Here is an 11,698-nt window from a genome sequence, read left to right on the forward strand (position 1 = left end):
TATTTGAAGCTAGTTTTGCCATTTCAAGGTAACGTTAACCAAAGTTCTTCTAGCTGCATATACAATAAAATTGGCAGCGTGGCTTTGCCAGTCTTGTGCACTGATGTTGCATCAGCCCTCTGGAAAAAAAAGTTTGAGATTCTGAGGGCTATTTTTTTTTACTTTAGACAAACATCATGATAAATGGCCTTCTGTTTGAATTAGATTTTAATAGAAGAACACCTGAAATGTATAAAGAAGCCTTATGGAGCAAAACTGAGTGGAATGGATGTAACTTTGTGTCGTAAAGTGTTGCAAGTTTGTGCCAAGAGGCTATTGCTGTGAATCACCAGTATCTTGAAAATACAGTTAATACACCACCAGCGAAGCAATTCTAACTATGGTTTATCGACCCGAGTGGGAACTATTAAATGTTTTAAGAATGCCAGCTAGCCACCAATAGTACTGGTAGGATTTCTCTCTCTAAGGTGGGGTGAATTGTGTTGCTAGCCTAATGGCATGAGCTCTATTAATAATAATCATTTCATGAACAAAATAGCTATCTAAAGTTAGTAGATTTGATCAGATGATATGTAAGCCAATCAAAAACTCAGAATTGCTGTAGCTATTTTGTGCTACATTTTATTTTCAAAATGCGCAGCATAATTAAATTCAACAAGAAGATACCTCATATTTCCATCGTAAGCACCCAAATTGACAATGAAGCGTACTTCTTTCACTGACGCAACTCAAAAACAACCCATGCAAAAATTGTTTTAACCAATCAGCATCGAATATCACATTTAAAAAAATAATGGCCAGCTTAGACGCAATTTCTGCAAATACTCCAAAACAAAATGACAAAGGTGCCGTACGGCAGCGCCACGACAAAAGAATGCGTGAAGTGTGAGAGATCGATATCTCGCACGAGCTTCTCAAAGCACGGGAAGAAGTGCAAGGGGATAAAAGCGCGTGAATCCAGGGTTGATATTCGCAAGAGATCGTGGGTTGAGCACCGCGCCAAGCGCGTCTCCGAGCAGCGTTCTCGCCGCGCTACACAACTATTCCAGAAACTCGAAGGTACCGTGGGTATCTTATATTTTATACGCAAATGTGGTACTTACTATTTGTATCTAATAATGTTAGCGCTCCGACAGGAGCTTAGAGAGGTGGAGCACAGCGCTCTCCCTGACAAGTCACAGCCGAAAGGGCTAAGACAACACCCCCTTAAGAAGCTCAGTCAAAACGGACCGCTGTTTGAGTACATTTTTGCTCAGGTACAGATATTCCGGTAAGCTTTCAGCTAAACACTCACACTGACTGCCTTTTATTATTAGATGGACGAAATCGACTTGCTGTCAAAGGCGTGGTTTCGAAAGGCCTACCTTCTTCTGTATCCTGACAAGCGCCATTGGATGCCACCAGAGTTTCAAGGAGAGCCTGCTGAGAGTTTGCTTCAAGAAAATGCAAAGTATTCGGTCAGTACAAGGCACAAATGCTCGATGCGGACGCCCATACTATTTTTGGAGAGAGGGTCCGCCTTCAAAAATATCTTGCTTATTTACGAACGACGTATACCGAGCGTCAAGCAGTGGCGTACCAGTTGTGAGGAGATACAGGCCCAAAACGCATATCTCATAGCTCCAATTCAAGATGAAATTGACAGCTTCAAAGAAGGCAAGAATTGTGCAAGTTTAGCTGAGTTTGAAGGGATATATATGGCGGGGTTTATCGAGAAAGACAAGATATGTGAGAACAAAATGAAGGGAAAGGAGAAGGATCTGACGGACGAGTGTCGCTTTCGGGAGGTGTTTGGTTTTAATTCGGATAGTGAAGAAGGATAGTGAAGAAGATTAAGGAATAATTTTTTTTTAATTTTAACCAATCGGATTTACCCCCTAACAACAAGACTCTAAGTACTAAACTAGACTCATAGTACTAAACAAGACACTTAGTACTAAACAAGACTAAAAGTACGAATCTTTAAATGATTGGTTCTGCAGCTCATTGTTATTTTTTCTGGACGACAAGCATATACCCAGCCAGTGTCTATCGTATTTATGGCAGGACACCCCGCATCATTCTAAGAGCTGTTATCGACACAGCAACACACGTGATTAAACAGGACACAAGGAATGTGTATACATCATATTTTAGGAAGCTCTGTGAGTTTTGTATCGCCAATGAGTATCCCGACCCAGCGTGTAATGGGCCCTCCTAAGTTACATATGTAGGTAATTTTATAGGTTCTTTGTTGTGGTTCACACCATTACATAAGTAGGTAGATTTGCATTACAAAAGTAGGTGCAGCAGCACACGAGTAGCGTGTGCTGAACTGCCGTCACCTTATTGGTTGAAATATGGGGAGCCAGACCCATAATCAACCAATAAGGAGTTGACGTGTATTTGAGTGGTCAGGGCAGGCTGCCCTGGACCTAAATAAAAACAGAGTTGATTTTCCTTCAGACTAAGTACTTGGTTTCGGTATCACTGGACTTGTACGCTTCTTCATCACTACGTGTAAGCAAGTAACGGACATTCCAGGCCCGTTACACAGCGCTTACGCGACATCACGAGCTACCTTCTCTACTAGCCGCCTTCATGGAAAGTGTCTCTGCATCCGCTTCGGTTTCCAGCCAAACCGCAGAGAAGATTCGCGCAGCTGTAGCAAACTACTACGAAGGTTACGAACGTCGAGACGCAGCAGGACCTGACAAGTGGATGGTACTCACAGACGATCAAGGTAACAAGTATGGACTTGGTAATCCAGCCAAGGATGCGTTTGTCCGTCAGTTTATGCGCGGACTGCAGAAGCGCAAGAACAGTGAATTCAAGCAGCGCCAAGCGACACCAATTTCGTTGGATATGCTCCGAGTACTCCACTTCCACTTGGAGAGCGCCCCCGGGTTCACGGAGGCAAGTCGTTTGTGGTTTTTTCCTGTCTCCGCTTTTGCTTTCTACGGTATGTGCCGGATTAATGAAGTGCTCAGTCTCAAGTGACAGAACGTTACATTGAGCCTTGTGCGACCGAGCACCTCATTCCGCCGCGCTCGCGCCCATCACAGATTTATGTCCGCGTCGCCTGAACGACGATGCTCACTTCGCATGGTGAAGTGGTGGACTGGGTGGACTCAAAACGAGTCAGCAGAAACCCTGGTGCGATATCTCTTAGATCAAGCAGCAACTGATGAAGACACCTAACTTGCCGAGAGCTTAGCCCCTGATCGCGAAGCTCATGTAGGGTGCCCTACTACATTTTCTCGACGCAAACGTAACAAAGCGACTCATGTTCCGTCGCCCCCCTCGTCAATCGAAACGAGACTACAAACCGTTGAGAAATCAATAAAAGCTATTGAAGACAAGATCGACATGCTTGTGGCCATGATTCAGCCGACTGCGCACCGCACTGCAAGCACTACACCTTTGCCCGCCCATAGTTGGCTCATTCAACATCTAAAGTCGGCAGCTTTAATGTTGGTTCATTTTTTGCCGGAGCGAGGTACCCGAAATAAGCAGTACCACCCTTTTTCCTCATTCAATGTCGACTAATCAACATTCAAAGTTGTCGCTGCCGACGAGATTCCGACGAAGAACTCCCGCGCGCTCGAAGCCGCCCAAGCTTATGCGTGTGGCGCGTCTTAATCCCCACTCTCAATGCTACCGAGCATCGCGTAGATGCCGTAAATACATGTACAATCTCTACAATCTTAAACTAACTACATGTACAATCTCTACGTGAAGCGGTCGCGTGGCAGGGTGAAGAAGGGCAAACGCGCGATCGAAAAGCTTCCGCCTTCAAAAGGTCCCAACCTGCAGATCCAGTGCGCAGTCTCCTCTGCTTACGGCGTAGTAGCGTACCGCAACAAGCGAGGCAGCATCAAAATGCAGGACAACGCGGACTTTGTGGAGGAGCTGTACAAGGTGGTGAAGAAGTCGAAGGTGTACGCCACCGAGTACACGAACAAGAACATTGTTGTCGTGTTCGACAGCGCGCCGGCCCACTCGCACACGGAAGCGCTCGTGCCTGCCCGCGACGACCTTGCCCTGCTACGCTTGGGACCCTACAGCCCAATGTGTAACCCGATCGGGTTACACATCAAGTAGTACCTAGCTCTTGCTAGGGAGTACATGTAGATCCTGGAGCCCGTGCTAATCAGCGACGACAAGCCGATCACGAAGACCGAGACGCGCATGCGCATTCGCGAGCGCGCCGCCAACGTGAACATGCCGAAGATCACGCAGTGCATGGTGCCGAAGATGGGGTTGCATGCTGCGAAGCTCGTCAACGCCGCAATTTTCTTCGAGGACATGGTGTACGGCGAGTGGGTGGATATGTAAGGAGAAGAGGAGTACAGCATGCCGACTTTGAATATGGATTAGCCAGCTTTGATTGCACTAAGGATAGTGGTACTGCTTATTTCGGGTACCTCGCTCCGACAAAAAATGAACCAAAATTAAAGCTGCCGACTTTGGATGTTGAATGAGCCAACTATGGGCGGGCAAAGGTGTAGACAAGAACATACGGTCGGTGAATCCTGCAAAGAGCCGATATAAATTCTTCCGCCGGCAAAGAACTGGAGAGATATGTACAAAATGTACTCGAGCGCTGACGCCACCCGCCACCTATTTAAGCCTGTTATTGAGTGGACGGCTTTGGAGAGAAAGCGATGGTGCTTTGGCTAGCCGGATGAGTGTTGTCAAGCTGATGGGAGTGATGTGAGAGATTTCGCTGTTCAAATGGGAGCTTCAGATGCCCAAAACGCGACCGATTCTATACTGGCAAAGTATAATGCATACTACACGAAGCACTGGCTGAAAGACACCGCCGAGTTTAGCCTGAATGTTCTTACAATCGATACGCTAGCACGATGCATTCGCCTGGACAGGAAGCGTCGGGTTGTTAAGTCGAAACATACCCACCTATAGTGCAAGTAATATATTCTTTCATCAGTATGTTTGTCTTGTTGTAGTATTTTTAGTCTTGTCATAGTACCGTCAAATCCACATAGTACTTTTGATTATGTCAATTCCTGTACGCACTCGAGGCCTTCTACAACTTATTTTTGTTCACCTTCGAACTTTTGCACATTCAAAAAAAAATTCACATTTTCTGTACTCGCGAAAACAAATAGAACAAAGTGCTCCGATTGGACATGCAATCGAGAGTTGCATATTTTGTTGTTTCTGGACGCGGAAGTTACTTCCGACAGAGACTAATACAAAAATCAAGTAAGTCGGAAGCAGCTTCCGTTTCCTGAGATTTGCAGTTCGTACAGGGCATCAGTAAGGTTAGGGTATTTTTACAAAAGCATAAGTACTTATGCAAAATCTATGTTTTCATTTCGTCAATGGAAGCGCTACTTTCTCTTTATCATCATCAGTTGCCAAAGACTCTTTGCGAAATTGTCCACGTGAGACCTGACCCGTGGCAGTCAAAGTACATGTAGATAGCAATTTCACCCAAATTTGCTTACACTTAGGAATCAGCAGTTATCGACAAAGAATACACATCTTTACTGGCCCCAGTCGTCCATGTTGACGTCGTTGTTGTCGGACTGGTCCATTCCGTGTCCGCGGTAGGACCTGCCCATGAGAAATTCCTGACTTCTTGACTGATCTGCGTGTTGCTGCAACTCGTTCGCGAACATGTGGTGCTCGGACAGTGGCCGCTGCTGGCCAGGCAGACCCTGGGACCCAAACACGTCCTGCGAGTGCATCTGCCCTTCGTCGCCATAGAAGCTCGTCCGTGGGGCAGTCGGTCCCGGCTGCTGCGCTGCGCTGCGTGGGACTTCGTACGGGGCTCTTTGAATGCCTCCCTGGGCAAAGTGACTCGAGTCCTGGTGTCGCACCACGTCGTGAATATCCATCCCCATCTGCGCCGCCTGCTGCGCGTACATATCTTGCTGGCCTGTGCCCAAGCTCAGCATTCCCTTGGGCATATCCCCGTAGAGAGGGTGCTGCATCTGACGCGAGTGTTGTTGTTGCTGTTGAAGTGTCGCTTGCTGTTGTTGGAGTTGCTGCTGCTGGCTCAGCATCTGCAAGTGAGACGCCCCAGACGACACGACTTGAGGCAGCGTTGTCGCCTTGCTGCGTTGGAACTGCCGCTCCTGCTCTTGGCGCTGCTGCTCTTGCTGTCGGTGCTGGAGTTCCAGTCGCTGTTGCTCCTGCTGTCGTCGCAGCTGCTCCTGTCGCTGCTTCTCCTTCCGCTGCTGCTCAAGCTCCAGTCTCTGCTGCTCCTGGCGCTGCTTTTCCTGCTCTAGCCGCTGCTGTTCTAGCCGCTGTTGCTCCAATCGACGCTGCTCTTCTAAGCGGCGTTGCTCTTCGAGACGTTGCTGCTCTAAGCGCCGTTGCTCTTCAATGCGTTGTTTCTCTAAACGCCGTTGCTCATCAAGGCGATGTTGCTCTAAGCGACGTTGCCTCTTCATACGTTGCTGCTCCAGGCGCTGCTGTTCACGACGCTCTTGCTCTCGCTGCTGCTCCAAGCGACGTTGCTCTTCCAAGCGACGCTGCTCTTCAAGACGTTTTTGCTCAAAGCGCTGTTGCTCTCCAAGGCGTTGTTGTTCTAAGCGCCGTTGCTCTTCGATGCGTTGTTGCTCTAAGCGCCGTTGCTCTTCGACGCGTTGTTGCTCTCCAATGCGTTGTTGCTGTTGCTGCTTGTTCAGGACCTCGAGTGCCTGGTCCAGGAACGATTGCTGATCTTGGCTTCCGCGCTTCGCGCCTCCAGCTTTGCCTCCGCGAATCGAGAACTGGCCAGGCGATGCATCCGCTGCAGGCTTCCCACCAAGTGGCGGCGAGTTGACAAGGTCCACCCGCGGGCCGCTGGCTCCTGAAATGTCCGGCAGCACGGACGAAATGTCCGCGATGGCGCGCGAGGCTTGTTCCAGGTCCGCTTCGCTGTCTGCGCGCGACTTGCTCTCAACAGAGCTGTAGGTGGACTCTTTGGCGTCCGAATCCTCGCTCCCAAGCAGCGACGAGATGTCTTTCCTGTCACTGGACGCAGCAGCTTTCGGCGGCGGGACAGCTGCGCTAGCGGCCGCATTTACACGCTGCTTCTTGGCTTCGGGTTCCTCTGCACTCGCCTCGCCGTCGTCGGTACTCAGGAGGTCAGGTGCTGCCCGCTCTTCCTCTTCTAGATGCGCCTTCTCTGCAGCCTCAGCTTCCTCCTTGATGCGCAGCTCTTCCTCCTCTTGTTCCGCCTTCAGATCACGGCACTTTTGATACAACAAGTCTGTCATGTGGACGATCTCGTCGCTGAGATGCTCTTCCCGGGCGATCTTCAGAATGCCAGACAGCGTCTTGCGCATACGTGCACGGTTCCGACGAATAGCGCTCATGTTCAGCTCATAGTTGGCGATCTGGCGCTCAATGAGACGTCGCGACGGAGGAATCTGTACCTTGGCAAACAACGCGGGCGTGGGCGGTAGTGCCTGCGCGCGCTTCCGCTTGGTGCCGATCAGCGTCAACGACTTGTGGAGACTGGCCGTCTTCTGCTCGAAATGGCGCTCCATCTTGGTCCACTCGTTCACAGACTCGGTGATGTCACGGAGCTTGTCCAGCAACACAGTGACGAGCAGCTGGTCACTACTCGAGGCCATGAGGGTCGTACTGTAGCGATATGACGGCGCGAACCGGTCGTTGATATTGGCGGATCGAATGAAGTTGCGCCGGTGCGTGATACTCGCCAGCAGCGCTTCGTTCAAGTGGATATTTTGCTCGCAACACGTCAAGTCGCTCGAGTACTGGTCGATCAGGTCCACCACTTTAGAAACCACGCTGGCCTCCGCCGCGCGTACCTCCTCCAGTTCCATGAGCTCCGTCTCAGCGCTTCGCAAATTCTTTTCTGTGCGCTTGGCCAGGGCGTGCGTGGTCCGTTCAAACTGCGACTGAGACGACAGAATCTGGTGACGCAGGTCGTAGATCTTGATGAGCGCGTCCACCTCCGAGTTGGTACCACCCTCGTGATCTGCGTCCTCCTTCTCGTCGTCGTCATCTTCAGACCGAGTCGCTGCCAGAATCTCCCGTTTGCCATACTCGACCAGCTGGACGAGCTGTGTTTTCTCTAGATGCACTAGAGTCGCACCGGTACTGTTGGCAATCAGACTGGCACGCTCTGCTTTCGACGACACTTCCGTGATGAGGCTGTCAATCAGCACGAGGAACTTCTCTTCGGCCTAAGACGTACACAACATAAACGTCAGACGTTATGCAGGTTCTCGTAGCACCTGGCCACATCTCACGTACACTAGTGGCGTTGGCAGCCTTGGCAACCTCAAGCGGCGCCTCGTCTTCCACGTCCATGTCGCCTTGCTCTTCCTCATTTGCTGCATCGTCAGCCTCCGGCTTCGCCTCTTTCAGAGAATCACCAGACGTTGACGTCGTCTCGTTCTGCTCTTCTGAAGTAGCTGCAGCCTCGTCCACTGGGGCTTCACTTGCTACTTCACTACCAGCGTTTGTCGCGTCCTTCGACTTGTTTGAGTCCACTGATACCGATACCGACTCAACAGCCGAACCCTCTGCAGCTCCAGCGTCGTCCTCGTCCTTTAATTCCTCATTAGAGGTTCCCTTCTCCTCGCTACCAGCGTCCTCCTCGCCCTCCACAGTGACATCCTCGCTCTCAATCGGCTTTGCTTGAGTATGGCGCTCTGCGATCCTCTCGACAAGCACTCGTCTCGTTTGCTGGAGGAACTCGAGGATCCTGTTAGCTTGTCCAGTCAGACACTTGTCGCAGAACCACGGCGCTGCTGGCGTGTTCTGCAGTGCTGGTGTGGCGCACTCAAAGTGCGTCTTGCTGTGGCATGCGCTGCATTCCGCCACGTCCGTCGTCGTGGCTTCTCTCCGACAGGCTGCGCACTTCTGCAGCTCGAATCAAAATACATCAATACATAATCCCTCTCAGTTGTTATAAAAAAACCAATTACACACCTGAGCAGCCTCTTGCTTGGCTTGAGCTGCTGTCTGAGCCGCCACGCGCTCTTTGGCTGTGGGTGAAGGCGTGGGCGCTTTCTTCTCCTTCTGGACGGAGCGAGCGTTTGTGCCTCGTTTACGGATGTTAAGGCGGTCTTTGATGTCCTTGAGGCTCTCCCCAGAGGCCGCGGAGTACATGGACGACCAGCCTGCGTCCGTCTTGAGAGCTGGAATGTATCGTAAGAGAGAGGGGTGAGGGTGAGAGGGGACGTCTACGGGACGAGGACTAGCGAGACGTACAGGGGTTGAGTGTACGCTTCATGTGCAGCGCACAGGGCACAGGCGACGTGTAGACCTGGTCCTTGAAGCGGATAGAGCCGTCGGGCAGCAGGTCGGCGTACACGCGCTTGCGGTAGTAGGACACGTAGAGTTTCTTGGGGCCGGGCGACAGCAATTTCTCGCTGATGAGCGTCGTCAGCACGATGCGCGCGTCCCCCTACAGTAGACAACATGAGAGAGACATCGAGGGGGGATGGTTGCGGGCAGCAAGGGCACAGTACCATGATGAAGGACGAGTGCGGATGTGGACTGTGTGCACTTTGGGCTTTTTAAAAGAGGGGGCAGGCAACTGGGATGGGTGATTGTCTACAGTGGATAATTTAAGTAAGAAAAGGGATTTCACAATTATTATAATGAAGTTACAAAAGTTGTTTAAGTAATATTGTGTATGTTGCGTAAGTGCAACTTTAAGAGGGGGGGGGTAATGTAATGGGCCCCTCCATTACATAAGTAGGTAGATTTCTTTACATAAGTAGGTGCATCAGCACACGACTAGCGTGTGCTGAAATGCTGTCATGCCATTGGCTGATATATGGGGAGCCAGACCCATTATTAGCCAATTGGACTATGACGTGTATTTGAGTGGCCAAAGCTGTGGCCTTGGTCCTAAAATAAAGTCAGAGTTGATTTTTCCTTAAACCTAAGACTCAGTCGTCCTATTGCGAGCTTCCTCAACACTATAGTGTAAGCAAGTAACGGAGTAAATACCTGGCCCGTTACATTCGTCGTATTCCATACTGGGCGCGACTGTCCCAGCTAAACAAATCATTGTTGTGTCGCTCCCAATGAAAATGTAGAAGTAGTTTATGTATTGAGCTTTTGGTCGCTAGCCCTACTCACTCTGTTTCCTCATGTCTGGTCTCCGGAAGAAATTGTCCGCTGCGCCACCGTTGTGTTGTCGCTGCACACCGCTAGAGTGTTAGTGTTGGTGGGCACAACCCCAACAACATAAACACTCTGTAGATAACGCTACAACACACGGCTCTCAAGCGAGGATGAGGGTTGGAGTTTTGGCGGAGCATGACCTGTTGACTATACAAGTCAAAAACTGACGTAGCCACAGATGGTTGGACCACCAGCAGTCTTCTCGCTGTTTCTCTTAAAGTTTCTGCCAATTACATCGGTCGAGAGAAAGATGTGTAGCTTGCCTCCTGTTACTGTGTTACGGTCGCGGAAGCCACGAGCTGAAAACCATTTCATGAACTCTGTCTGATAGTCAACGTATTTTCTTTGAGTGTTGATAGGTCGTGATGTCAATGTAGTCTGTATCGTTGCGCGTTTACTCTCCTCGATTTCATTTTGTATTTCAATGTCTTGTGCTGAGTGAGCACCTACTTAAACTACAACCGAGGCAGACACTGCTGCAGCGTACGATCGAATCGACTGTCCCAATCGACACTCCAGTGGAGCGGTTCCACACAGGCAAAGCTGGTTTGGCGTCTGCTTCACACGTGTTATTTTCCAAAGTGGCAAATATTACAATTAGGTCGCAAAAATGACATTGACTCGGGTATGGACCCACAATGTGAATATTCTGATACTCATAAGCGATAGTTCTAGTTTAAGCGCGCTAGCTCATAAAACCGTGACCCACGGTAAAGTGACCAGAAATTGTACTGTTGAGAGTGCAATTCTTGCTGCATTTCGCTCTACGTGTTAGAAGCTGTAGGGAAGTATTTACCAACGCAACGGGCTTTATGCAGGTGAATTTAGATACATATTTAGCTAAATATTAGGGTCAAAATTCCTTTCACACACATTTACGATGACATTTTGTTGCTTCTAAAAACAACAGCAAAAGTTTTTTTTCAATGTAACAGAGCGGCGCCTTCCAGGTACTCAAGGACAGAAGGAGACGGTGCCTTACCCCGCCGCCATGACGACGTACTATCGGTGTATGGGCGGGGTAGATGTCCACGACCAGCTTCGTCTGCAGCGCTACTCACTGTAACTCTCCCTACGCTTTCAGAAGTATTATAAGACTTTGGTCATGGGCCCTTTTGGCATTGCTATCGTCAACTGCTATATTGTGCACCGCGAGGCTTGGAGGTTGCGAGGCGATCCTCCGGCTGATCACGCCGGTTTCATCGCTCAGTTGCAAGCCCAGCTACTACAAGTGGGGTCGGCCGAATTTGTAGACACGGTAAGGAAGGTGCTTATTCTGCTGGTTGATCACATTGCTAACTATTACTGTATGTGTCCAAAGATGTACTCACCTAGACCAATTACACCATTGCATGGCGACGTTCCACCGTCCACCCACCAGCTAAAGATGGACAACGAGTGGGTGGAGGTGAATGGAATTCGAAAGCGGCGTCAACGGCAGTGCAAGGTCTGTATTATACGTAAACTTTGGTGCAATGGAAGCGAGCGCTTACAGCCGCGCCACGGCCGCGGTATCCAGTTGAGGGCCCCACCAGAAAAGCGGACGGGAGGACAAGGGGGTCGTGAAGAGGAGGGGGACAAGGAGGAGGCC

The 11,698-nt window shown here is 50.0% G+C and overlaps 3 protein-coding genes across 3 annotated transcripts; 2 read left to right on the top strand and 1 right to left on the bottom strand.

Moving 5' to 3' along the window:
* Positions 1–836: 836 nt before the first annotated feature.
* On the top strand, positions 837–2,148 carry PITG_17278 (uncharacterized protein; the record flags this gene model as incomplete). Its single annotated transcript, XM_002896743.1, has 4 exons — positions 837–1,059; positions 1,126–1,256; positions 1,317–1,457; positions 2,137–2,148. The coding sequence occupies 4 exons, from the start codon at positions 837–839 to the stop codon at positions 2,146–2,148; spliced, it is 507 nt and encodes a 168-aa protein (XP_002896789.1).
* A 432-nt stretch (positions 2,149–2,580) lies between these two features.
* On the top strand, positions 2,581–4,317 carry PITG_17279 (uncharacterized protein; the record flags this gene model as incomplete). Its single annotated transcript, XM_002896744.1, has 5 exons — positions 2,581–2,722; positions 2,750–2,837; positions 3,221–3,250; positions 3,735–3,903; positions 4,114–4,317. The coding sequence occupies 5 exons, from the start codon at positions 2,581–2,583 to the stop codon at positions 4,315–4,317; spliced, it is 633 nt and encodes a 210-aa protein (XP_002896790.1).
* A 1,175-nt stretch (positions 4,318–5,492) lies between these two features.
* On the bottom strand, positions 5,493–11,100 carry PITG_17280 (uncharacterized protein; the record flags this gene model as incomplete). The annotated part of the gene is made up of 9 exons (XM_002896745.1): positions 5,493–8,150; positions 8,221–8,832; positions 8,902–9,110; positions 9,184–9,379; positions 9,713–9,747; positions 10,063–10,123; positions 10,342–10,406; positions 10,595–10,662; positions 11,090–11,100. 9 exons carry the CDS (start codon positions 11,098–11,100, stop codon positions 5,493–5,495), a joined length of 3,915 nt encoding a protein of 1,304 aa, XP_002896791.1.
* Between the last annotated feature and the right edge of the window lie 598 nt (positions 11,101–11,698).

Source organism: Phytophthora infestans, genomic scaffold, assembly GCF_000142945.1.
Source record: "Phytophthora infestans T30-4 supercont1.53 genomic scaffold, whole genome shotgun sequence".
Taxonomy (NCBI): Eukaryota; Oomycota; class Peronosporomycetes; order Peronosporales; family Peronosporaceae; genus Phytophthora; species Phytophthora infestans.